Below are 27,421 nucleotides of genomic sequence, written 5' to 3' on the forward strand. Positions count from 1 at the left end.
CCTAGCACAATGTCCCCATAGTATTTGGGACCTGACACTATTAGCCTGTTGAAATATTCAGCTCAACCAGTCTTGGGACTGCTAGACCCTCAGGTGGAGATTGAAGAATCTCACTTCACTGCTTAAAACATGTTCCCTTACTTACCAGTACTTGTGTGCCAACTAATGGCTCAGTCGCTTCAGGCATGTGGTCTGCCAGTCATCACCTGCAGCGCTTGGACTATCTGGACTTATCCCTCAGCTTGATTTGGACACAGTCAAGAGTGACATGGATGATGAATATCTCTGAGCAGGGACGTATCTTCTCCAGCCATGGTGTAAGGGCTCAATGTTCTCAAACACGTTTTTACGTCTAGGACGGGGAGCCCTTCCTAGCATGGGACATCAGCTTGATGGGGATGGGATTGCCTGTTTGAACTTCTAGCTAAGATGGTCTCTGACTTTCCTATTGATCGGAAAACCTTCCGTCTCCTTGTTTCCCCTTCCTCCTCCCCCAGCAACTTTCATCCCGGAGGTGACCTCATGCTTCCTGGGTGTCCAAGTCAGGTGTAAACTCTGATAAGGTACTTCTGAAGTCCTAGCAGAGCGTGAGATGTGGTACCCTTACCTCATCTGAAATGAGAGGGCATGGGTGCAGCTTCTTTTGGACTTCAGTAAGTTTTTCACCTTTTCAGTTATTTTCCGAAGTCCACATCGTCATTTGCATACACCCATCAATGATGTGATGATTTTCATCACTCCAAAATACAAAAGAAAATAAATCTGCCAAATTTGGTGCTGTGTATTTTCATAGCACATAGATTCCATTTAATTTGATATCTTTAACAGAATCTACATGTTATAAACCTAAGGTTGGCTTAACTTTATAAGTCTGGATGGAAAGAATTCTTTGTAGTTTTAATATCATTAGTTTTTCTTTTCTTTTTTTAAGTTTTTTTCCAGTGCTTGATCTTCTGTTAAGGATGGGAAAGAAGCTTAGAAAGCAAAACATTCCAAGACTTCTAACAAACTAGAAAAATGTGTGTCTTGGCTTAATAAACTCACAATTTGCAGAAATAGAAAAAAGAATGCAAATTGTGGTCCAATTTTACTGAAGTCATCTTAAAAAAAAAAAAATTGAACTGTGCGTCTATCCTTGTGAGTAGTATTTCAATAAGTTAATTTCCGTAATGTCAAGTAAACCCTTTTTTTTTTTTTAAATTGTAAAGCAACAATTTGCTAGATTATTAAAGTCACCTAATAAAGCTCCATAGATTTCATTTCCAAACACCCTCTATTTTAAAAGAACACTTGAGAGGACTATTTTGGTATCGCATCTCTTATTCTACTGTTCCTCAAATAAAATTGGTAAAGAAATAATAGGATTGTCTCTGTGTATAGATTCTCTGTGTAGCCTATTTAATATTGCTTTAAAACTGTGGATTTGTTTTTCGGAGATTTCAGCCTGCGACACACCATAGCTTGCTCTTGTATTGAGAGCTTGTCGATACGCCAGTGCTGTTTAGATCTTTTTCTTCTGTAGCAGATTCACCTTTTTCCCCCATTAATCGCATAGAATTTTTTAGAACTACCTCTGAAACGCCGACGTCTCACATGTTCCCTTTTACTTTGCTCAGGTAAAGTGGGATAAATTGGACTGACTTATTCTGCTTTTCCCCCCCCTTTGATTGCACAGTGGGTTCTGTTTCTTCAGTTGTTTCTTCATAACGCCTAAAGGAAGAAATTACCTGAAAAACTAAACTGACAAAAATGAAGCAGCACTCATAAATGCTATGCTATTAGAAAACCATGGAATAATCGTGCTCCGTACTTATAAAACAAACCAACCAAGAATCCTTAAGCTATTATATGCTAAAAAAATATTTCAAAGTATGAGTCTGCCCCTGCTAATGTACCCTTGCCAAAAAAACAAAAAAAAGGATGGAAGAAACTTTTCACTCTTGCAACTGATAGTTTAAAATGGATATACAGGCATACCTCGTTTTATTGCGCTTTGCTTTATTGCGCTTCACAGATATTGCGGTTTTTACAAATTGAAGGTTTGTGGCAACCCTGCGTCGAGCAAGTCTGTCAGCGCCATTTTTCCAACAGCATTTGCTCACTTTGCATTTTTTAGCAATAAAGTATTTTTTAATTAAGGTATTTTAATATTTTAATTAAGGTATGTACATTGTTTTTTTAGACATAATGCTATTGCACACTTAATAGACTGCAGTATAGTGTAAACATAACTTTTTATATGCACTGGGAAACCAAAAAATTCGTGTGACTTGCTTTATTGCAATATTCGCTTTATTGCGGTGGTCTGGAACCGAACCCGCAATATCTCCGAGGTATGCCTGTGTTAGCTTTTACTTTTGCCTTGACGTGCTGTATAGTGGGTGTCACTGAATGGTCTTTTAAAGAGCTGTCACATTTCGGTCTAGTGGCGGCTGCATCTTGGCGATGGGTAAAACAGTTCCTGCAGTGTTGTTAATGGGCTTTGGGATCTTTCAGGAAGAAATGTGCTATGTAAGTGTCAGTCGTTAATTATGCCAGAGGAATTTTTCTGAAATGAGCTTTCCTTCATTCTAGCTTGTGATCACTGGTCAATTCTTCCTCGTCCTGATCTCCATCATGATGTCAACAGATTTGGCCATTCAGCTGTCCTACACAACGGGTAAGACTGCAAACCCTTTGCATGCGCATGGTGTACTTCAGTGAACCCGAGTCCGAACACATGTATGTATGAAAGGTCATTTCTCTGTGACCTTGGCTCTGGTCACGGCTTCAACTTCTACCTCTGTATCCCAAATCTAATGCTCACCTGTAACCTGCTTCCTCGTTCTCTCTCCGGCTTGTTTTTATTTTTAGCTGCATCTGGCATCTCCTCTTTGATTAAACTGGACTGTCACCATCTAATCCCTGCAACTTAATCACTCTAAAATTGAATTTCTCACGTTCTCTTGTAATCCCTCTCCTCTTTCCTATTTCCGTTGACAGCTCTATCATCTTTATCTCCAAAATTGTATGCTCGCTGTGCTATCTCTTTTTCTGAGACTTCCATCCACATCTGAGTTATCCTATCTTGCTTATTGTAGCTTCTGTTTCTGACCTTTTTTCTCCCTCCCAGCTACAAAATGTACATTATTAATGTGCATGTGTACCTGGACTCCATACCATTGTTTTTGTTACACTTACTTTCATTTTAAAGTTTTGAGTTCAATGCAGTTTTTCCTTATTGCCTTCAGGTCTGTGGAAGTGAGCTTGGGCCTACTTTAGTTTTAAGTGAAAATTCCAAAAAGTCTCTGTTTTTGGATCTCTAGCCCTCTCTGCTGGTATTTTTTCTTAGACCCTGACACGTTATTTAAGTCACAGGTGTAAGCCAGACATCTAGCATCTGCTGACTTTCAATGGAGTTGCATTTTCAAACTCTTTTCTGTGTTTTCAAAAACCTCACTAAATCAGCATCAGTGTTTGTTAAACACAACCTCAAAGGGTCCACTTTTAAGGGGTTTAAGCCTACACTTGCATCCTTTCCTGAATTGGGAACATGGTAGGATAAAAGAAATAGACTTTCCCCAACCACTGAGTTCTGTTAGTTTCTTTATCCTTACTGTTTTTTATTAAATCGTTATATTTAACGTTAGACATCACGTGGAATATAGCACACATCAAATATTATAATTAAAAATCTTGAAAGCATTGTTGAGTACTTGGATAAATACCTGAATATACAATCTAAAATTATTGGTAGCAATGAGAAGATATGTTATTACTGATGTGCCTAAAACACGGACACATCCCTGCCTTAGGGAACCCAAAAAATGTTCCATTTCAGCTGACAGACTGACTCTTTGAATGTTCAGATGCCAAGGAGCACAGAATAATTATTTTTGTCGTGTCACTGTAGCTCCCACATTTGTATTGTTGTGAGGCACTCTCAAGCCTTGCTTCAATGGCAGAATATAACCTTTCCTGCATCACAACTTCTCTTGGTTGGGAGGCAGGAGGGGTTTATCTTCGATTCTAGGAAGAGGATGATGTGATGCTGGTTGACTTGCAAACCACGGATTGAGATTCACCAAACTAAAGGAAATCTGAGTTGTCACTTTCTTCTAACGTGTTCTTTAACCAAAAGTTGTTTTTGTTTTTTTTTACTTAGATTTATGCACATGTCCATATACTCCAGGTGTCCTGTATCACTACCAAGGACAAGGACTTAGCTGTGGCTTATAAAGAGACTGGAACGCTTACATGTAACATTTACTTCTCTCCTTTTTGTGTAGCACTATGTATATATATGGAGGTTTCAATAGCCTTCTCCTGAGTGACATCTTGAGGTTCACACCAGAAAGCTGTGAAGCTTATGACAGTAGGACAACTTGCTCAAAAGCAGGCCCTGGAGTCAGGTGTGTTTGGAATACCAACTCTTCTCAGTGTGTCCCATGGGAAATGGCAACTATAGCGCAACAACAGAAGGTTTTTGAAGACTGCCCTCCCAAGCTAGGTAGGCATTACCTGTTTTTCCTTTCCCAAGTGTTTGTTTGAAATTCCCTTCCTTTTTCTGTTGTCCAAAACAGCCGAAGTTGGGGTCTGTGGGCCAGGGCCCTGTATATTCTGTATAGCAGACTAATTTATACATGCACTGCAGACTGTGCCGAAACTCTTCACTTAACTTTCAAAACTGTATTTTCTGCTTGGAAATATTCAGCATTTCATGATTGGCATAAGCAAACAAGTAGAAATGCAGGACCTGGTCCTTGAAGAAAGACTTTTTAATGTGTTCAGCAGGCGAAAGGCAAAGTTGAACCCAAAAGCAAACTACTTTAACTATGCAGAAGATACGGTTATAGATTGTTAATATAGACTTTGTTCTAATAAAAAAGGGGAACTGTTCAATTTAAGTGGGTACAATAAAACCAGACACCCAGGTAGCAAGATCTGCTCAGCATTATGGGAAAGGAGGGGATGTTAAAAGCTTAACTTTTCTCCTTCAAATCTTTATCAGTTTCTTTTCTGTTGGGCCCGGGTCCTTTTGAAAGAGTTTGTGTTTACCATACTCTCAGTCCTCAAGGTTATCTGGCCAGCAGGATTGAAGTGGGGATAATTGCTCCATAGGAAGTCACTCGGGGGGACCACGAATTCTATGGCAAGCACTGTTATGGAAAAAGGGGGGAGAGGGTGTGGTGGTGGTGGGAAGGGTCCTAGTCTTTTTTGTATCTTAGAGGTAACAGGAGATCTGCCTTTTACAGCTGAAGACATCAGCTGATAGTTGCTTTAATTTATTTCAGCGTAGGTCAGGGCCTGTAGATATCCTTCATTGGGCAAAGTTATACCCATCATATTTAGGGACCTGCTTCAATTGTGGTTTCATGGAAATTGCAAAAAACTGCAATCTCTGTGATTGCTACGAAAAATGGCATTGGCTGCAAATTCCCAGGAAATCATCCAGAAAAAAAAACTTAATCCAAATAAAATAATGGCTTCCCAATAGGAGCCCATGGTCCTCCTTGCGTCTGTGCCCTGGCATTGGCTGGCGGGGGCCATGAAGGACAGTAGCTGAGATGGTGGTTGCCCCCTTGTGCCTTTCTGCCAGTCAGCACCAAGGGGTGGGGCCACACAAGGGGCAGCCCATAGTTAAGATGACGGCTGTAACTTCTTCCTTCCTCCCCCTGGGGCCTCTCTGCCAATCAGCACGGAGGGGCAAGGCCTCTCTGGCAGTCAGTGCCAAGGGGTGGGGCCACTGTGAAATGACGGCAAAATATGCTCTTTGGGCTGTGACCAAGCTGCAAAAATTGCATTCTCTTGCCATGAGATAAGTAGATCCCTAATCATATTTAATTATGGGCCCCTCATATGAAGCTTTCCCACTCTGAGCTAGCAAGCAGTTTATCCTACATCTCTGCCAGCTCCAAGTTTGGCTTTTTCTGAAACATACTTTGTACTAGATAACATCCTTTAATTATTTTAAAGCCACTGATTTAGAGGGACGTTAGTTTGATGAGCTTGTAATGGGCAATAAACTTCTCTATAGGCAGAGGAGATAATAGGAAAGAAAGATGAATTAGAAGTGGTAAAGTTTCTGGGAAAATATCCCAAGTTATGAAGAGCCAGGCTGTCAAAAAAATGGATCTGCAGTGGCTCATCCTCATTCCCTGTTTGAAGTCTACTCTATCGTTTGCATGTTCATTGATTTGTGTTTGTATATAGCTGCGTTTGCCCATGCAACTGGGGGGTTTTGTGCCTTTAATTGCACATGCATTTTTGTGACAGTCAAATCCCAAAAAAGTTTCGACAGCAGAAATAAATGGAGTAACTCAGATGACTTGGAAGTAAGAATCCAGTGTTGTTGATAACTAGTTGGTAACAGGAAATCTATAGATACAGTTGCTGGTTGTATCATATGCTATGTGTAAGCACATTCTTAAAACTCTGTCCGGAAATGCCTGTTTTTGATCATGCAGGTTTTTTTCCTTAATATTTGTAGACCATGAAAAATGTGATCAGAATACAGACTGTTATAGCTGTACGGCCAACACAAACAACTGTCAGTGGTGCAATGACCAGTGCATCTCAGGGCATAGCAACTGCACAGAAGACCAGGTAAAGGCATTTTCAGCTTCACCCTAAAATATTAATCTGGCTCCGAAGCTTCAAAATTCAGGGAAGTCCTTCTCAGTGTCACAGTTTCTGTTTGTGTTCCTCTCATATAAATACCAGTTCTCCACTAAAATCTAATTTTTCTTATTTTCTCTTTTCTGGTGGGGGTAGGGCTTTTTGTGGGACCCTGGATCATATTGTGCTTCCACTTCCTAAGTAGCACATGTCTTAGAGACCAGGAAGAAGTGGGGAAGGTGCAAGGATGGGTAATATCCTATGAACATTGAGGATTCCCGTAATAGTTTAAGAAAGAAAAAGCAAGTCCACTTGTCATGTCCTCATAAGTCAGGTGGCAGGATTGAGTCTTTGAGGGACTTGAGCATAGTGAGGGAAGTGTGTAGGTGTACTGGTTGAACAGGGTATTCTAAACAAGTAATTCGTCCCAGTCAATTTGCAGTCTTTTTTAACCTCTAGTAAACCTCAGCACTTGATAGACTTAATCATTTGCCTCTTTTGTGGAAGATCGTGGTGATTCTGGAGAGGTGGTGGAAGATCCATCCTTGGAGGTTTTCAAAACCTAGCTAGACAAAGCCTTGGCTGGGATGTTGTAGCTGGGGCTGGTCCTGCTTTGAGCAGGGGCTTGGACTAGATGTGACCTCCTGAGGTCCCTTGCAACCCTCACTTTCTATGATTCTGTGCTTCTTGTGTGCATTAAGTAGCCATGTAAGAGAAAAGCTTAACCGTGCTGTCTTTCAGGTTCCTATTACTGTGTATGACAACTGCCCCAAGGATAACCCTTCCTATTACTGCAACAAAAAGACAAGTTGTAAAAGCTGTGCGATGGACCAGAACTGTCAATGGGAGCCCCGCAATCAAGAGTGTATAGCTTTACCTGGTACGTATGCTCAACAGCGGCATCTGTGCGCATTCGTTGCTTTTGCACCTCAAAACCGACAGTACCTGCTGTGGATGAGGATGAAGTATGGCGATACCATTGATGTAACGTACTAAGGCTTCTGTCAGGCTTTTTGTCTTGGTTGTGCACAGCATTCAGATTAAAAAAACTAGAGCATCACAAAATAAACATGGCCTTGCTAAATTAGAGTTGTGAAAGGGGCATCGTCATCTTGCTGGGATGTTTCTAGCGGGAGCTTCACAGGGAATTGGTCCTTGGCCTTACCTTACTTACAACTTTTGTCTGAGAGCTTTAAGGAAAAACTTCACCGGCTTAATGTTTTGCATGTGGCACAAAGCCTGAGGAGGAGAAAATAACAAAGCAAATAGGAATCTTGAGTAGGAAAGTTTCATCTTACCTTTTCTTTGGCCTCCGAGAGGCTGACACTGGAATACAATATCCAGTTCTAACATCTTCTTTCCAGGAAGTATGTTTGAACTTTGGGGAGGTTTCAGAGCAGAGACCCATGAATGACTGGATTATTGGAAAGTACGTTGCAGTGTAAGAAACTCGGGCAGTTCAATCCGCTTAGCTAATCAAAGATGGTTTTTGGGGGTGAGGGTGGTAATAACCTGTGATTTACTATTGCTGTCAAGGGTGAAATGACTGTATATTAATTATCAGTGAAATGTTTCTACTTGTGTTTTCCTTTCTCTCTCTCATTTGAAAGAAGGATTTCTGTTTTATGTTAAAATCTGTTCCAAATTTAGCCAGGGCACAGTAACCAAAAGGGTAAATTGTCCCATGTGAGAATGATCTTGTTCACCCATTTGGTGTCAAGAGTATGCTGTAAAATAGTAAGTCTTATCAGTTTTCTTACATGGACATCTGTCTGTCTTGTGAGACAATAGGTTTGTGTTGGGTGAGGCATCAGCTCGTTGAACATCTGCAGAGCCCATTTTTTTGAACGGCCGTCCCTCCTGCTCTCATCACAGCTGAAATTTTGTATTTAACTAGCCTAAATGCGGTGCAGAGGTCTTCCTGCATGTCAGGCTTTTCTTTCTTCAACCACCTTTATTCCATGCTTAATAGACTCTTTCCAAGTGATTCTATACTTAACACTTTTCTCCCAGTTTGGCTCCATGTTCATTGCCTTTGTATTTTTCTTGCAAGTTTTCATAGCACTTTCTTAACAGCTATGTTTGCTCCCATAGCTGGATGAAGTAGAGCAATCAGTAGACAGTCTAAAATTAATTAATATTTTATTACTTAGCTATGACAACAGTCCTTTTTTTTTTTTTCTCGTCACCTGTATTGTTAAATTTGGTTTTATTGTGAGCCTCGTGATATTCTGGCACTTCTATTTAAAGCCCCAATTCTTGGGTGCGTGAGACTATGAGAATCTTAGATTTCATTTAAAGAAGACAGTTCCTGGCCTTTATAATTGTGGGAGGAGGCTCAACTATGGCTTGGGTCAGACCTAAAGATTTCAGAACCAGAAGGCAGGTAAAAGAACACAAATAGGAGTAGTATTTTTTTCTTATTTTAAAGACTATCAAATGATTTGAGTGCTCTGACTGAGACTTCAAGCCTTTGAATTGGCAGTGCTCCATCCAACCCCCTTTCCTTTTTTTTGGCTGAGAGAGCACAGAGGCACAAACCTTGCACTGAAATTTTATGCTTTAATTTCCTTGGAAACTGATGCATGTTGCTTTGTTATAAATTAGAGGTGAATTTTAGGAATTTTAGACTTAGAGAAAATGAGGGTTGGGAGAGGGACCTCAGGAGGTCACATCTAGTGCAACTCCTTGCTCCAAGTAGGACCAGCCTCAACTACATCATCCCAGCCAAGGCTTTGTCTAGACAGGTCTTCAAAACCTCCAAGGATGGAGAGTCCACAATCTATTTGGGTAACATTTTTCAGTGTTTTACGACCCTCCTTGTGAGAGAATTCTTCCTAATACATAGCCTAAACTTCCCTTGCTGCAGCATATTGAACTAAAAGCTAGAGGTAGTTCCCATCATTTCCAATAATACCCTCTTCCATCCATAATTTTGCTCCTAACAAGCTGCTCCTTTTCCCAAAGCCTTTCTTGATGGCTTACTTACTTTGCACCATGACATGTAGGCAAGGAAACCCAAGCTTTTTTGGAGCAGCGGTATCAGTTCAACACTGATGGCCCCTTGCAGATGGAGCCTTCATCACCTCACCCGGAAGCGTTCTCTTTACCTGGGCAACTCATGTTTTCTGTCTCTTGTTTTGTCACTTTTCCATAGAAAATATCTGTGGACCAAACTGGCATTTGGTGGGCAATTCCTGTTTGAAAATCACTAACACCAAAGAGAACTATGACCATGCTAAACTGGCCTGCAGGACTCATAATGCTCTCCTGGCTTCTCTCACCACCCAGAAGAAGGTAGAATTTGTTCTAAAGGAGCTGGTGAAGATGCAGTCTTCGGTGAGTGCTACGTCTTGGTATCCTCTGAGTAACTTGTGCTCTGACTTATTAGTGCTCTGACTTGGTATCCTCTGAGTAATTAGCGCTCTGACTGGGGAAGAATGCTTGCTTATGGGATTGTGTGCTTTGTACCAAAATAGCCTCTTAACTCAAAGGGCCTGGGTTTTCTTTTGAAAACTAACATATCCCATAGCAGCTTTTGAAGTGTGTTAAGTGAAGAAAATGTAAATGGGAGAGATAAATATAAACGCATGTGGTGCCTCCATGCTATTGCTTGGTATAAAAAAGCCTTGTGCATATTTCTGATGCTGATACGTGCCTGCAACATGAAGGTGAGTGGTTCTTGCGTGCCCTGTACACAACACCCTATAAACGAAGGGCCCTTTGGGGGCACTGTTTACATTTTCATGTAAAGCATTTAAATGATTCTTTCTATTGGGAAAAGTGGCTGTTTTTCTAAATGGCAGCTTCTTACGTGGTGAACCTTCTTGGTGTGTTCACGTTAAAGCGAATACACTTTAAAGTGTGGACCTCATTGCCATGACCTTTTGTGCCAGCTGACCGTTTCAGGTTCAGAAAGGGGTTGGACAGATTCTTGAAGGAAAGGTGCGCCAGTAGCTATTGAACATGGGAGTTCAGGATACAGTCTCAGAATCAGGCTTCCTAGACCTTAAATGCTGGAAGCTGCAAGTAGGAGAGGAACAGAGGCATACTCTCCCTTTCAGCGTCTGCTGTCAGCCACTGTGACACAGGATACTGGGCAGGATGGACCAGTAAATGGCAGTTCTTACGCTCTTAGTGACGAAAACATGTTGTCCTTGCTAATTATATTGGACCAGCATACTTAAAGGAGAGTGAGCTGGAATCTCTTCCTTTTCTGTCTGCTACAGTGATGCAAAGACTTTAAAAGAAGGCTGCTCGGATGGTGCTAAGGCAAATTGAATGGCCCCGCACAGGTGTATCAAGAGCCCCACATAGCTTTTCCGAATCATTGCTACCAATGAATCAAAACTCATGGAAGATTAGACCAACTAGATATGTACAAACAAATTATTTTATATATTTGCAAGCTTTTGAGCGCACACACCCTTCATCAGGCAGAAGAGAGAGCAGAGATTGTAAAAGTTCTTCTAGGACAGAAATGAAAATTCATATTTCACAGGAGAGCTGAAGGTGTGGTAAAATCTTCTGTGTGGAATAGTTTGTTTTGTCCCTGTTAGCCACGGAGAACAGTTGCAAAAATCTTTTTACTGCAAAGTTGATGAACTTTCATTTTTACCTAGGAGAACTTTTTACGTTCTTTGCTCTCTTCTATGCCTGATGAAGGGTGAGCATGCCTGAAAGCTTGCAAATAAATTAAATAATTTGTTTGCAAGTAGCTAGTTGGTCTAACAGAAAATATCACCTCTTCCACAAGTTTTTCATTCCTTTTGCCTCTAGTCCAATACGGCTATGACCTGCAATGAGAGCATAAAGAAAACTCCTAGTTCTGAGACCGCTCCGTTCAGAGCTAGCAGTCATGGAAATGTGTTTATTTGTAAACTGAAAGCATTTGCTATGGGGAAAAATTCCACATTTATATGCGTACAAATGTGGAACATAATACCATTGCTACGGATTCTTCAGAGCAGAAACATACTTAAAAATGCTGAAGGGAAATGTTATATTAGTGTATTGAAACAAGGTTGTTTACTTTCTTTTTTTCCTTCCGTTCCCATTGTGATGTTAAAATGAAACAGCTCAACAATCACAGGCATTAGGGCGTGCTTCATTTTATTGACACAGTGTAAGGTGTCTTTTATACAAGATTACATATTAAAAGAAATCTTTTGTAAGGCACTGGAGGAAAATAGAAGATGATATTAAAAATAGGTAGTTTTAAAACTTGCAAGGCCTTTGGCTACCCTAGTGGTTAAGTACAGTATACATTCCTAGATCAGCTTGATCACCACTATCATAAGTTCTCTAAGAGCATCTGAATATATAAACATGGGTCGTTCCTTCATAATGAACTGTTGATGGAAAAGGTCATAAAACCTAAACAGACTGTAAAAATTTTTTTTTTTTAGTCATTTGGTTTTAGTTTATATTATGCATTGTATTCAACCAGCTTTTGTAATTTCCAAAAAATACCTTGGTAAGAAGCCAGGCTACATCTCTTGTGCACTCTGACTTGCAGTAATATGCCACTTTCACGCTGGCAGTGACCTTTGGCGGATGAGCCTGCGCTTGCCAATAAACCATGGAGCAGCTGCAACGTGTCTGTTCTTGTACACTTTGTCTGAAAATATGCAACTTCCTTTTTTTTTCCTGGCCATACCCTCTACACACATTGCTTCATTAGTTGTATGTTTAAGTTAAACATACATAACATTTTTTTTGAAGTTGGTAGATTGCCTCCTGAGGGCTACTGATAAGAGTTACACTACAAAGGCTTTACTTGTAGAGCTACATCACCATCAGGCCTTCATGGAGGTGCGTCTTATACCAGCAAAAAGAGATCTCCTTAAAAATACCAGGGCTCTTCTGGTGCTATAAGCTGCATCTGTAGGGGGTAAGGGTTACCAGTATAGCTCTTTCTGTTAAATATTTGATTGCTTTTTTTCCTCTGACCTTTCAGTTGAGAGAGATGCCAGGAAATTTCTGTAGTGTTGACTGCTTGCTTTGTTTACCATATTTACTTGAATTAAAGATGAGCCCGCCCCCCACCCCCATTCAACAAAGCATGGGATGGGGGGAAGGGAAGCCCCTTATCTTGAATTGGGGTATAAAGTGGAGGGTAGGAGATAGGTGGCTGCTGCAGCTCCAACTTTGGGTCAGGTCTAGAGAGAGAGCTACAGCAGTGGTCTGCCCCCCAGTAGTCTCGCCCCCCTCCCACCAGCTGCTTAGTGTTAGGCACATTTCCAGCTCCGTTCCCTCCTGGGCACTGAGCACATACAAGCTCCAGCCCCTGCCTGGTCACAGAGCAGCAGCAGAGGCTGTGGGGAGCAGGCGGGGGGCAGAGACTGTAGTGGGGTAAGGAGCCATGTGGAGCAGGCGGTGGGCAGAGGCTGCAGTGGGGCAGTGGGTGCAGGTGGTAGGGGCAAAGGCACTACCGGGCAGGGGCAGGCTGTAGGTGGTACAAGGGGTGGGAAGACAAGTATTGGGGGCTGCCTGCTCTGCTGACTCTGCAGCGGGGGGGTGCGTATTTAAAACGACCCTCCAATAATTGGATTCTACACAAGGAAATTTATACATTTTCCAGGTCTAGAATCTAATTGGGTGGGTGGGGGCGGTTCTTAAATTCAGAGTCATCTTGGATTTGTGTAAATACGGTAGAGAATTGGCTGTTAATAGCATCTATGACCGTTGCCTTCATCTAAACAAATTGCCCCCCTGGAAAACTGCTGGTTCTGTTTCTAGCCATTTACTGCATCTTCAAAACCCCTGCGCAGCAGGGCAAGTTGTACTGTTAATTCAGAACTGGTCAGGTGGAATGTGTTAAATCTGTTCTTCCTCTTCTCTAGTGGTTGGAAATATCTGAAAAAATTCTCTGTTGATTGGCTTTTAGATTAAACCCATTACATCCTGTGTTGATTGGGAGAGGAGGGAGGGGTGTCTTTAAATAAATAATGTATGCCTTGAAAGCGTCTCTTCTCCATCTGATGTACTACATAACTCGGAACCAGGGAGAGAGGAGTGTGCACTAATCAATACTTGCACCACAAAACTTGGCTGGGTTGTTTATGAACAGTACATAATGTGGGTTTTTTTTTCCCCCTCAAACTTTGCTTTTCAGCTGCATGATATAGTAAAACTGTGGCATGCTGACTCACATCTCTCATTTTCTTTATTTCTAGCCCAAAACCCTGACCCCATGGGTTGGGCTGAGGAAAATCAATGTGTCGTACTGGTGTTGGGAAGACATGTCTCCCTTTACAGACACCCTGCTGTGGTGGCTCCCGGGAGAACCGAGCGATGCTGGATTTTGTGGATATTTAGCTGAGCCTTATCAGCATGGACTGAAGGCAGCAACTTGCATCAACCAAGTTAATGGCAGCATCTGTGAACGGCCCGGTAACTATGCTGTTGACTTTTGTGCTTTGTAGGAAACCGGTGAAGTGGTATATTTTGTGTTACTTCAAGTAAAATAAGACCTTTAAGGTTATGTATTTTATTTTCATAGAAGCATAGACAACGAGGGTTCGAAGGGACCTGAAGAGGTCACCTAGTCCACCCCCCTGCTCCAAGCGGGACCAGCCCCGACTACATCATCCCAGCCAGGGCTTTGTCTAGCCAGGTGTTAAACACCTCCAAGGATGGAGACTCCATCACCTCTTTGGGGAGCCTTTTCCAGTGCTTTACTACACTCCTCATGAGAAAATTTTGGATCATTACATTATGTAGCAGTCAAGCAGACCATTTTCAAGTGTCTTGTGCCAGGGCTGTGTACTGGAATAGGGCATTTAAAAGCAATTGTCCTGTGAAACTGTTAAAATATAGCACACCTTAGTTATTTGAAAGTTTAATTATTTTTCTCCTAGTTGCGTACCTATTTGTGGCATTTAGGTTAATTATGGTATGAAGCAGTCGTTCCTTAAAAAAAAATAAATAAAAAACAAAAATTAAGCTGTTCTCCAACTGAACGCATTTTTATATATACTCTAGCTAGAGGAGAATTTTTTTTCAAGGTTCGAAGTTAATTGGGCATGACACTTCAGAGAGATGAGAATTTTGCAAAAAGAGGCTATTTGCTTTTAGAAGAGTCCTCTAGCTTTGTTGGAACTGCGTATCTTAAAAATGGCTTGGTCTATTAACTCTCCATTATGGCTAATTATTCTGCATAACCATTAGTGCCTTATATTTTTAGAGAAGCTGGCTGATTACATAACATGACCAGTGTAATTGCTGTTTGGTGCGAGTTCAGGATACAGTCAGAAATAAGGATATTTGGCAAATCTTAACTCTGAATGTCTTTGTTTTTCTGATGTAAACTGATTCAGAAAGTTTTAAACTAGCTTAAACTTAAATGTGTGGCATTTTGGTCTATTAATGGTCAATGTGCATTGCTGTCTAATGGATTAAGCAGGGGACAAAGTATTCTCTTTCTGGCTGATTTTTTTGTTTTCCTTTTAGAATTAGTCAAGTCGTTTAAACCAGTTTCTGCATGTAAAATCCACAGTAAGCTTTGCAGAACTAAATAGCTTATTCTTATGCATCTGTCCTAAGACAGAAAGACCCAAATCAGTAATAACTTTAGCATGGTTTCCTTTGGGGTTTTTTTAATACATTTGCACTCATAAGAGAACAAACATGCAGTTAGTTACTGAAAAAGGAGGTTTCTTTTCATTGCATCTGTCTTAAAATTCCTTGAGGTTGATGCAGTTTAGAAAGAGTTCAACAGGTTTTTTTGGCTCATTGCCTGGTGGGTTCATCCCTTTCATTTCTGTTGCGTAATGGTTAAGGTCCTATAACTAACTATTTTTTTAAGACTTAGTTTTTCCCATGGTGTTTCTTATGTCCAGCTAACCACAGTGCCAAGCAGTGTCGCACACCGTGTGCCTTGAGGACAACATGTGGAGAATGCACAAGTACCAACTCTGAATGCATGTGGTGCAGTAACATGAAGCAGTGTGTGGACTCAAACGCTTACGTGGCTTCCTTCCCTTATGGCCAGTGCATGGAGTGGTACACCACGAACAGTTGTCTACGTAAGTAATTGCATCTGCGTCTGGGAAGGTTTTATAACAGCTTTTGTTTCGGCTAACGGAGCTGTCACCAGTTCCGAAGCAAGTGCACAATGCTCTCCATCATCGGTCCCTGACCTGAAGAGCCTCAACACAGATGTCCAGCTCCTGCAACCTGCTCTGTACTTTGTGGAAGGTGTTGAGCAAGGCAGAGGAGCTCCACAAATGGCGTGATCGAAAACTGTTTCTTTTTTTCTCTCTTGGGGAAAAAAGTGATGCCATCTTTTCTTTCATTTTCTGAATTGCTATTAGTCTGAAATATCGCTGGACACACTCAGGATTATTTTGGGTGCTTCATATTATTAGTTTCCCATTTCAGTTTGAATGAAAATACAACTGTTGTAAAACTTGAATACAGAGCCATTTGGATATCAGTTAATTCTTGTTGCGCTTATTGGGAGACGATAAGCAAGTTGTAGCATTGTGTAGCAGCTTGATGCAAAAAGGGGAATGAGCAAAGCAGTTGATTAGAGAATGGTGTGGCTAGCGGATGTAATGTCATTAAATATTGAAAAAGGAAATTAGAGGGCTTGCTTTTGCCAGGACATGGAAATTCTAGGACTGAACATCTCAAAATATAGTTAGATGCATAGCTGGTTAGTTCATCATACTTTTTCATTTTTAAAGTATTTATGTTTGTAGGTGGTTGCTTTTCATTCTGTGATATGCTAATATGAAAACTGTTGATCAGTAGTGTGAAATAATTTTGTTTTTAGTGATCATCAGACATTAGTTTATGAATTTATTTTTCTCTGCATGCCAACGTGGGAGGAAGTAAAAGGAGATGAGTGATTTAATGGACTGAAGTAATGGAAAACTCATTTTTCTTCTAAAGTAAAAATGCAAATGTTGCCACATCTTAATTAATAAGAGAGATCATGCTTATAGTTATAGTTTCATAATTAGTAGGGTCGGAAGGGACCTGAGCAGATTATCAAGTCTGACCCCCTGCCATGGCAGGAAAGAGCACCGGGGTCAAACGACCCCAGCAAGGTGTACATCTAGCCTCCTCTCAAACACCCCCAGGGTAGGAGCCTGCACCACTTCTCTCGGAAGTTGGTTCCAGATCCTAGCTGCCCTGACTGTGAAGTCGCGCCTCCTGATGTGTAGTCTGAATCTACCCTCTGCCAGCTTGTGACCGCTATTCCTGGTCACTCCTGGCAGTGCTCGGAGGAACAGGGACTTCCCCAATGCCTGCTGGTCCCCTCTGACTAATTTGTAACAAGCCACTAGATCCCCCCGCCAGCCTTTTGTGGAGGCTGAACAGTGGACAATCACCGAACACGGAACCACCAGCAACAAAACCAGAATCACGTTTCCTCGGAGAGTACAGAAAATCTGTTTCTTCGAGTTGTGCAGATCAAATTTGAGATTTATTGGTTGAATCTGGATTGAAGTAGAAGAGCAAAACTGAGGTTGATCCTACAAACAGAACAATTTTTGTCATTGCTGAAACACAGGGCTGCTTTATGCTGCTTCTCTCCTGTCTGGGAGGACCACTGTGAATACTCCCTGCTTGCTCATTCTCGCTCAGCACAGTCTGTATCCCAGGGACGGGCAGGCAGTCCCAAATGTGTGCCAGTAAACACAGAGAGCATGTTCAAACGAGTAGGGTATGTGGTGCCGCAGACATGCTTGTAATGCCACATACCGCACTTGTCTGTGCTGCAAGGTGCGCTGCCCAAGTGTGCACTCCGCTGTTTTTTTTTCCTGTGGGTTTTTTGACCCTTGGATATCCAGGGGTCAAAAAAACCACAGGGAAGAAAACACAACAGTGCAGCACATGGTTGGGCAGCACATGCTGCTGAAAAGTGGAGCTGGGTCACCCGGAGCCACGCTCTGCTTCCAGCCAGGCTCCGTGCAGGAGAATTGCTGTGGCTGCAGCCCCAGGATGTCCCCAGGTAAGGCGGCTGGGGTCAGCACAGTGCTGGTCCCAGCCTCCCCCACCCCACCCAGGGCAATTTGCCATGCACCAAAGCACGCAGGGCACAGGCATTCCCTGGGGACAAGTAGCTGCTGTGCAAGGTGCACGACTGCTGGTTGTCCTCGGGGAACCAAACGCACACGCACATCCGAACGCACCCAGAGACTCCAAGAGCAGCTCCTGGCATATCCCTAGGGTTGCTCTAAAATGGTGCTCCTGGGATTTGGATAGGAACGAAGGCAGAGCACACTTCACAGCTGTGTCCCTCAATCCAGCATGGTGGTATGAAAATGTGTCCATAGTCACAATTGACAGCAAGGAATTGAGGAATGACTGAAGTGGATGTAGTATTTTTAACCCAATTCAGCGCACAATTGTGCTTGAGAACTGAGTGATAAAATATGGCCTTAAAGTTTCTGTAGATGCCTTGCGCTGCACATGGTTCTTACAGTGTGGCACTGTAGAAATTGTTTGTTTGGAGAACAAGTCATTTTGGTAACCCTTACGTTCTCTTTTGGCTTCTTTGTGATGTAGGAGCATTAGAGGTTTATCTGTGGAATCTAAAACTGGTAATTTGTTAATCCAATTAAATTGTTTCTTACCTTCATTTGGGGACTGTTGATTTAATTTTTACTTTATTGTGAGTAAGACCAGGATAGTTCAGACAGTTGATTAAAAACATTTGCCTACATTTTAGTGTACATTGGTTAATGGTGAGAAGAGGGCACTAGGTTGTTTTTTGGGTTTTTTTTCCCACCCCCCTGCCTATAACGTAATTTGCTTTTAGCTGGTTGAATGATTTAACTTCTCTATCTCATTTTGCTTTTGGGATAAGATGATGATAGGCCTGTTTAGGCTTACTGGTTTTTAATAAAAGAAAGCTTTCTTTTGAGATTCTTGTATAAAATATGTTAAGAGAAATGAGAAATATTTTATTCTCAGATTCTAGCTTACACTTAAAACTATGTATATTTATTTCCCACTAAAGATCAGTCTCCAGGTCAGCAAGTGGCACATGAAGAGTCCTGTTCCCAGTGTTGTCTCACACTATGACTTGTTTTACAATTTGACATTTGTTTTCCTAGCTGAAAACTGCTCCGGTTACTGCACGTGCGGCCACTGTTTGGAACAACCCGGCTGTGGCTGGTGTACGGATCCTAGCAATACAGGAAAGGGGAAGTGCATAGAAGGCTCTTACAGAGGTCCAGTAAAGATGCCGTCTTCAACTATGTCAAGACCCATCCTTAATGTCAGCATGTGTCCAGCAGAGAATCATTATAACTGGTCCTTCATTCAGTGTCCAGGTAACTGAGCCAAGCGGGCTTTGATTGTTCAAACTGTTCAGAGTTTGTAAAACTTAGCCTTGAGATAAAAGACCTATTTAAACAATTTTTAGAATTTGCATTTATTCTCAGTGTAAGCAGAGGGACATACATTTTCTTTTGAAATTATGAAGACTGTGTCCTGGAGTCCACAATTAGTCTACAGAATATGGCTGTGTTTAGTGCTTTAAGTATGATTAAATATGAGGAGTTAATCAAGTCAAAAGGAAAGGCACTTCTGATCATCTGAATATTCAAGTGACTAGTGTCAAGGCTCCTCAGCAGTGCATTTGATCTGGATTTGGTGGAAGGGAGCCTAGAGAAATGCAGGCTGTTTGCCTCCCCGTAAGCCTCACCCTGTAGTTGCCTGCAGTCCAGTCACTGCTGTATCTGTACAGCTTGTTGTTCAGTTTATTTTATGCAACCTTAACGTTTGAAACAGTCATCTCTGTGCTCGGTTCCTGTCTCTGAGCAGAGTACAAGAACCAGGGTCTCTTTCCAAATGTGGAAGTTGCATGAGAGAGTTGCAGTTGTAACTCGACTAAGCTACCGATCCAGAATGCAGCTTGGACTGTAAGCAGCACTGCATTTAAGCACAAAAGTGAATTGTCCTGTCCCCCATCTCCTTTATTTTTCCAGCTTGCCAGTGCAATGGGCACAGTAAATGTATAAATGAAAGCATCTGTGAAAAGTGTGAGAACCTGACCACCGGCAAACACTGCGAGACCTGCATATCTGGTTATTACGGAGATCCAACTAACGGAGGAACGTGCCAGTGTGAGTAACATCTTCAGTCTGTATTCCTTCAGATCTTTGGGTTATTACGCCATCGCTTATCATAGTAACTTAGTGCAAATTAGATCTCTTCAGGGCATCTTTGCTAATATGTTAATTGCATTAAAAAGATAGTTTAGAAGAATGGTAAGATTGCACAATGAAGCACTCACAAGACAACCTTTTTGAAGTCTCTTTGGGCCTATGCATTTATGTGGTAATCTTTCATACGAGCTGTAACAGAGCAATGCATTGGATGAGGTAGGAGACATATTGGAAGGAAAAATAATGTGTAACCATGTCATTTTAAAAACTTTGATGAGGTCTGCAGTGACACACAATTGTGATTATTGAAGTTGATATGGATTGGGGGTGACCAAGATATTCCCACAGGCTCGGCTTGGCTCGGCTCTTCCCAGGTATAGAAGTTTAAGCATCAGGATGAATGGCAACAGCTTGAATTGCTGAATGTCCTGGAGCTCTGATAATTAATATAGCTACCTCTTGTCCTGCCACTACATTTCCAGGCTTTTGGGACACCCTGCAGGCCACATGGACCAGGCCTACAGACTGACCCCATGTGCTGGATCTAGCCTGCAGACCTGCCCCACACCATGTGGGCCCAGTGAATTTCGCACCACTGTGTGCAATGATCTTAATGAATGTTTTCAAGCCTAAAATTCATGGGTGACCCATTGTGGTCATCTAAGAATTACAAGATCCTGTTTCAGAAGGAACAGCCCTCAGATCCCAGATTAAACCCATTCCAGATTGAACCATTCACATTCAGTATTTAATTGTTCCCCTTGCTGCAGCTGGACAAATCACTAGTTATTGGACTTATGCATTATTGAAATATGGTCTTGTTTCCAGGCAGAGGTAGCTGGATGACAGAAGCAAAATTAAATAATCCCCATTGGAATTATAATTTAAAATTGTAAAATGCTTGGGGGTTCTTCAGGATAAAGAGGTTCCCCCCACCCCTTACAACAATATAAGATGCAGTAAATCAAAACATGCTTTTCAGTAAAGAAATCTTCCCCCATGGATTTATTTGGTGATGCTATAAAATAAAATTAATCTGAGTGCCCTCGGTTTGTGTAGTTTAATGCACTGTTATGCCACATACATCCATTTGAATTATTAAGTTGGACTCTCTGTGCTCAAGAGCTGTAATCGTGGACCAGGAGCCATCTATGTTAGGCGCTGGACAAACACAGAACAAAAGGATAGTCTTTGCTGCAAAGATTTAATAATCTAAGACAAGAGACAACAGATGTGGATGGAATGAAGAGGCAATGAAACAGCACTGCACCAAATGCAGAGGCAACAAGGATAGTTGGGCAATAGGGGTAATTGGGGCATGGAGAGTCTAAATAAGCTAGGACTTTTCAGATTAAAAAAAGGTGATGGAGGATGTGGGGTATGATACAGGTCTATAGAATAGTGAATGATGTGGAGAAAGTAAACAGATTTGCCATAAATTCTCACAATAATAGAGCTGGGGCATAGGAAGTAGACTAAAAACAAGCATAGTGTATTATTACCACAAGGTATTGTACAGGCTGATGATTTAACCAGCTTCAAAAAAGGATTGGACAGATTCATTCAGGACGGGTCAATCAGAGGGTATTTAAACATGACAATAGAGCTACACCCTTCAAATTAGGAGGCAGAGAACAGAAAAGTCTGGGTAGATCCTGTATAAATACTCTTCACCTCGGCATCCACTCTCAGCCACTGTGAGAGACAGGAGGCTGAACTGGATGGATGTGTGGTTTGGCCCAATACGTCTTGTCTTATGTTCTTATGTAGCAGTATTGCCAGCCTACCAGCAGCCAAACTGCTTTAATTTTTGTAGGTATTGCGGCAAAGGAGATTCATAGATTGTAAGGCTGGAAGGGACTTTGGAAGATCATTGGTTCTACCCTCCACCCCACAAAGAGCTGTGAAGAGGTGTTAGAAAAAGAGAAGTGAAGAGGATTTTTTGCATTTTTTTTTTTTTTACAGGGACCTCTTCCCAGAGGTGAGGGTCAGAACAGGAGGGGGAAAAAGGTTTTGAAAATCTAAATGGGCCATTGAGGTTGGCAGCGTGGACTAATTGGAGGCAGGAGTTGATCTGTCAGCACTAAATGAGACAGGTAGGCTCAGGGTAAAGACAAGCAACTAATGTTTGTTTTAATGGGGGTTGGAGACCAGAGGGGTGACCTGATATGGCAGGGGCGGGCAATTTTTTCGGGTGGAGGGCCGCTTACCCAGTTTTGGCAAGCTGTCGAGGGCTGCATGGGTAGCCCCACCCTTTGACAGGCACCCTGCCCTCTGGTCACCATCTTGGGACCAGTGTCCCAATGTTTTGGGACCGATGTCCCAGGGCCAGCACTGGTGGGGCCCAGAGCGGGGCGCGGGCTGGCAAGGGTCTGTGGAGCCGGGCTGGGCTGCACCAGCAGGGAGAAGGGGGAGCTGGCCCAGCTCCATAAAGCCCTTGCTGGCCAGGACCCTGTACTTCTGCTGCCCTGCTGGCACTGGCCTTGGGACACCGGTGTGGACCCCATGCACCCGCTCACTCCCAGTGCCCCCCAGCCCCGTGGTACAGGTAGGGGGCAGCATGCAGCCCTGACCCCCTGCTCCGAGGCAGGGAAGGAGCTGGTGCAGAGTGCGGAGAAAAGTGGCCCCTCCCGTGTGCTGTGGCCCACACTCCCTGCTGCAGCCGCTTGTAACCAGCGTGGGGCTGCCCTGAGCAGGCACAGGCAGCCCCAGGTGGGCTGCAAGTGGCTACAGCGTGGGGCACCGGCCGCAGGGCGGGTGAGGGACTTGTAACCCGCCTCCGCTGCCAGCCTGGGCCCAGCACTGGCTCTGGGCTTGCCCGTCGGGGCTGCACACGGTGGCAGCAGCTGCGGCCCCCCGCTTGCTGTGCTGGGCAGTGTTTGCCACCCGCTGTCTTTGTGCTGCCCAGTGCATGAGCTCGGGGCAGGCAGCAGCAGCCAACACTGCCTGGCACAGCAAGTGGGGGGGCCGCAACTGATGTTGCTGTGCGAAGCCCTGATGGGCGAGCTGGCGCGGGGCTCAGGCAGGCAGTGGGGGTGGGTTACAAGCTGGTGCTGAGCACGGGAAAAGCAGCCCTGCCCCGTGCGCGACACCCCACGCTGCAGCCGCTCACAGCCTACGTGGGGCGCCTGTTCCTGTTCAGGACAGCCCCTGCGTGGGCTGCAAGCGGCTGCAGCATGGGGTATTGGGCATGGGGCGGGGGAAGGGCCGCTTTTCCCCGGGCTACTTCTCTGTCCAGGTCCCCCACTCTCCATCCCCCCTTACCTGAGTTTCCAGCACCGGTGCAGTCACGTGGTCCCAGGCCAGGGGCCCCTGCCGGGGCTTTCTTGCTGGGGGGCGGGGCCGGGCAGCCCCTGCTGTTGCAGAAGCCCTCCAGGCTTCCCCAGATCCTACCGCTTCCCCTGGGTCATTTTTGATGGGAACCAAAGATAGATAAATATTAATTTTCTAAATTTTTTAGGGGCCCCACGGGCCGGATAGAATGGCCTCGTGGCCTGGATATGGCCATAGGCCATATTTTGCCCACCCCTTTCATTATGGTCTTCTCAGCAGTAGTCTGATGGCGGTGAACTGGACAAAGTTTGCCAAAATTGCTTGGGCAAAATTTCCTTGGCTAAAAGTCCCTTAGCTCTGACAAGCGCATTCTTAAGATGTGAGAAGATGAGAGCCTGCTTAAGAATTTTATCTGTATGGGTGGATAGGAGTGGTTCTTGGGAGGTTATGGCTCAAAACAGTCTCCTAGACTGAGTCTTATCCATCCTACACAGGGTCACTTCAGGTCCAGTAGTTATGAACGGTCTGTGTTCTGGGTTGAAGTATTGCGCTTGTTAGAATTTCACCCAGAATAAGTTTCTTTCCTTTTGCAAACTCACTTTGTCTTTGCCTGTTTGTTTACATGAGCTTCTGAAAGTTTTTAATGAGATTTATTCACAATCCTGGGGAAAAAATGCATAGGAAACTTACTCAGTGTCACTGGGATAGATTTTACCATTTTTAGTTGGGAGGGCGGGGTTGATCACTTTTTTAATTTGCAATTACTTTAGCATGATTTACTATAAAGGCAGAAAAATGGTTGGCCGGTCCAGATTGTGGGATCAGAACCCAATTGCCACCTTTGTGCTTGTCCGTGCAGGGGGAGCCCAGGATTGTGATCCCTGGCTCTCCTTGCGTGGCAGGTCGAAGGCCAAGTGCCTGCAGTTCCGGAGGCAGGAGTGTTCAATTTACGTGCTATCCAGATCACCCCTAAAAATATTCTGTTATATGTGGAGTTTTATGGCTGTCTTACATTTTATGACGCTGTAAGTTGGGGGCACATGCAGCACCCTTGTCATTTATGCTGCGATTAACACTTTAATTATGGAGTAGGTACAAAGTGTAGAAGGGGCCTTAGTTTTTACACGGTGATTTGTAACACGTTGTTGGGACCATTGAGGGTTGAGACACAGCTGGACTTGGAAGCAGTTGTTTGTATACCCAGCCACTGCTGAATAATTAAGACTGCGTGGTAAGGTTAATTGGATTTGGAGGAGTGCAACTTAATCAGTTAGCCCTGAAAGCATGGGTTTGATTCCACCCAAAAGAGATCATATTAATATTGGAGTGGTTTCAGAGACCACTTACCCCAGTTCTGTTAGGGTGAGAGAGAAGACCTCTCTCCTGCAAGCTAGGCTCCTGGTAGCTCAGTGATGGAGATGAATCTTGTTCTCTGTAAACTTTAAATGTTACTGTTGTTGGCATTTGAGTCAAGGGGAGGTAACAAGTGATTCAGGGGATGTGAGGTTCTTCCCTTTCACTGCTGTCAGGACAAGTTACCTTCACCAGAAGGATTGTCTTAAGTTTTAAAAAAAGCCACGGCTACTTCACCAGAAGACTTCTGCATCCCTTCATTAGCTCACTGCACCTTGCAATATCAGATACATAATAACCGTGTGCTAGCTAATTCACTCCTCAGCAGATGCTTTTAACGTTTGTTCTCTTTCGAACAGTGTTAATAACCGAGAGGAGGAAATGCAACGCATCAAAATGGTAAAAATAGCTGTGAGGTGCTTTTTCTAGTTCATTCAGTATTTTTGCATTTTCTGATAAAACCTTTGCATAGAAATATGTTTGTGTGAGATAAGAGAGCTATTTGGAAGAAAATGGAAGGTACCTTTATCCCCCAAATCAGAGTGCTCCTATGGCAATGAGTCTAATCTTCTCCATGGAGCACTTGCTGGTGGTCCCCAGGGAGGCGGCTGATGACTTCAATGCTGCCTTCTCTCTTCAGGCTGCTCAGTTGCACTGAAAGAGAGGAAAAAATGCTTTGCCTAGTATTAACTTTTCTATGCAAGCAATTGTAGTTGCTGCTGGGATGCTGTGCTGTTACAAATGAGAGGAGGAATGTGTCCTGACTACATAAGAGTAGAGGTTAAACTCTCTCAACAACGTAGTCCACAGTGGGAAAGAACCTGAGGAGCCTGGTACATGGATGCTATAATCCAGCGCCTCAAATTTGTTTGGCGCCCCAGGCCTGTCTGAACTGTGAGGCTCCTTATGGGCTGTATTGGGAGCCACTCTGACACTAGGGCAAAAGGCAACAAAGGGCCACAGGGGTTGCTTGCTTGGCCGCCACTGAAACGTGTCCCCAGGAGGGCTCCGTAATGGGGAATCCCAACCTTTTAACTGCAGTCAAAAAGGGAGCAGGAGTTTTGTGGCTGGCAGAGGCAGCCCCAGCAGGACCTCCAGCCTGGAAGCTTGGGTTTGGGAAGGCTGCAGGGCAAGAGCAGCCCAAGAACTCATTTGGACTGAGTAGGAGCTGTTAGGGACATCTCCGTGGGGAGCAGTCAACTGACCGTAAGGGGCAGGGCTTGGCTGCTTATAGGCCCAGCCTCTGCACTGGGGCAGGCAGTCCAGGCCTGCAGACTGCTGGGGAAGGAGCTGGGTGCCAGGAGAAAGGAGCTACCCTGGGGCTGGAGGAGTAGAGGCTACTCCTTATGAAGGCGGCAGTGATTATGGCCCTGAGAGGGTTGAGTTTGAGTTAGAACCAGACGATTACCCCTTTCAGTGTTGATTTTCTTTTCTTTAGTTAAGTTTGTGACCAGAGGGCATGTTTGTGGCTGGAGTGGAGATCTGGAGGCCATGGAGCATGATGCCAGGACTACTCCATGCTTGTGAGACCCACTTTAATCAGAGGTGTTAAGAGCTGGGACCCAGAGTCCAAGGCAGTGGACCTGGGTGGAGGTCAGCTAGCTAAAAAGGGTAGAGGCTGAGGAAGCTGAAGGTTGGACAAGGGTTTGGAGGCCTTAGGGTGTCAGTCTGGGAATAAGAGCCCCAGTACAAGAGGTAATTGGGAGTCATCTGCAAGGCATGGCCATGACTGGGGGGGCCACTGGAGGTCACATTTTTAACTCCTAGGGTGATTAAAGCCCTTTTAAAGTGGGGTGAGGATGGAGAAGTAAAAGGAACCAAGGAGGAGGCCACTCTAGCCCCTATAGATAACCTCCCTTTCATAGCTGCAACATCAGGACATGACCGACGAGAGATGGAGGGAGGAAGCCAGGGAACACGGGCAGGCCAGCCTGGCCACTGGCCTCCAGGGAGGGCAGAATACCCCTGGCGGCTGTGGAAGCAGAGCCACTTGTCAGTTCTAGGAAGTATTTTTATTTCTGGGGGTTTTTTTTTATTTTTTATTACTTCAGCTTAGCAGTTTCTCAGAAGGAGCCATCTGCTAGTGGTTTCCAAAATCCACTTGTTCGTTTACATCAGAGGTGTCAGACTTACAGCCCGCTGGCCTGATGTGGCCCATAGAGCCATGTGCCACAACCCTGCTTGTGGTGTGCGGGTTGGACCCTGTGCTGCGTGCACTTCAGCACAACGTGGGGGCAGTCTGGGGTGCTGTCTGCAGCCTGGGCCCCCGTGCCACGTGCAGCATTGGGTCCAGGCTGCGCACAGCGGGCAGCGTACACCCCATGTTGCCTCCAGGGGCTGGCGTGTGCTCTGTGCGGTGGCACAGGCTGCACCTGGCACTGCAGCTGCTCCACAGGGGGTTGATCCAAGTCTGGCCCACAGACCAGCTCAGGGATGCTCCTCTAGCCCACAGGGCCAGGTGAGTTTTACACCCTTGATTTCCACTTCGTTAAACTGACGCTTAATAAACCTATGCAAACTTCCTAGTTTTTGTTCATGTTTTTTAGGCCTTTAATAAACAGTCTTAACTGTTCCCAGGCTCCTGGTAAAAATTATGCACAAAGAAACTTAAACTGTTATTTATAAAACCTTTTCTAAATGTCCTGGGGTTTAAACAATGATTTTAAAAAGTGCAATGAAGCACCAGTTTGCTAATCTGCATTATTCAAGTTTCAAGGAACAGTTGCATATCTTTTTGTTTTGGTGTGTTGCTAATGTATGTCAGTCATTTGACGTTTTTAAATTAAATACAAAGTTCCTCCTCATTCTTACCTAGTTTAATGTCAGACTTGGGCTAGAGTGCATTTTGCATCTGTCTTGATTTAAGTTGGGTAAAGACAGGGATAGCTGCTGATGTAAATTTAGAATCTCATTAATGAGAGATGTGCTTCATAGAGCGTAGTTGTTTCTGTGACATCTTGATTCATTTTGTTTCCTGTTTCATCACTGGGCCTTTGTGTTTTCTTCTTGTTTTCTTTTGAAACTCCTATCCTCTAGCTAGTTAACTGTATTTGAGGATCACAGTCCTG

General features: G+C 43.7%; 1 protein-coding gene across 1 annotated transcript in view; it reads left to right on the forward strand.

Moving 5' to 3' along the window:
- ATRN (attractin) overlaps window positions 1–27,421 on the forward strand; it is a 251,188-nt gene that overhangs the window by 106,475 nt on the left and 117,292 nt on the right. Inside the window, exons 11-19 of the mRNA XM_090035106.1 lie at window positions 2,575–2,659; window positions 4,269–4,489; window positions 6,470–6,585; window positions 7,339–7,477; window positions 9,755–9,936; window positions 13,776–13,992; window positions 15,441–15,626; window positions 18,672–18,890; window positions 19,548–19,685. Of these exons, the coding sequence (XP_089891232.1) occupies window positions 2,575–2,659; window positions 4,269–4,489; window positions 6,470–6,585; window positions 7,339–7,477; window positions 9,755–9,936; window positions 13,776–13,992; window positions 15,441–15,626; window positions 18,672–18,890; window positions 19,548–19,685 (1,503 nt within the window). The remainder of the gene's footprint in view (window positions 1–2,574; window positions 2,660–4,268; window positions 4,490–6,469; window positions 6,586–7,338; window positions 7,478–9,754; window positions 9,937–13,775; window positions 13,993–15,440; window positions 15,627–18,671; window positions 18,891–19,547; window positions 19,686–27,421) is intronic.

The sequence above is a fragment of the Crocodylus siamensis genome, chromosome 2 (assembly GCF_052110815.1).
Source record: "Crocodylus siamensis isolate JL-2025a chromosome 2, ASM5211081v1, whole genome shotgun sequence".
Classification (NCBI taxonomy): Eukaryota; Metazoa; Chordata; order Crocodylia; family Crocodylidae; genus Crocodylus; species Crocodylus siamensis.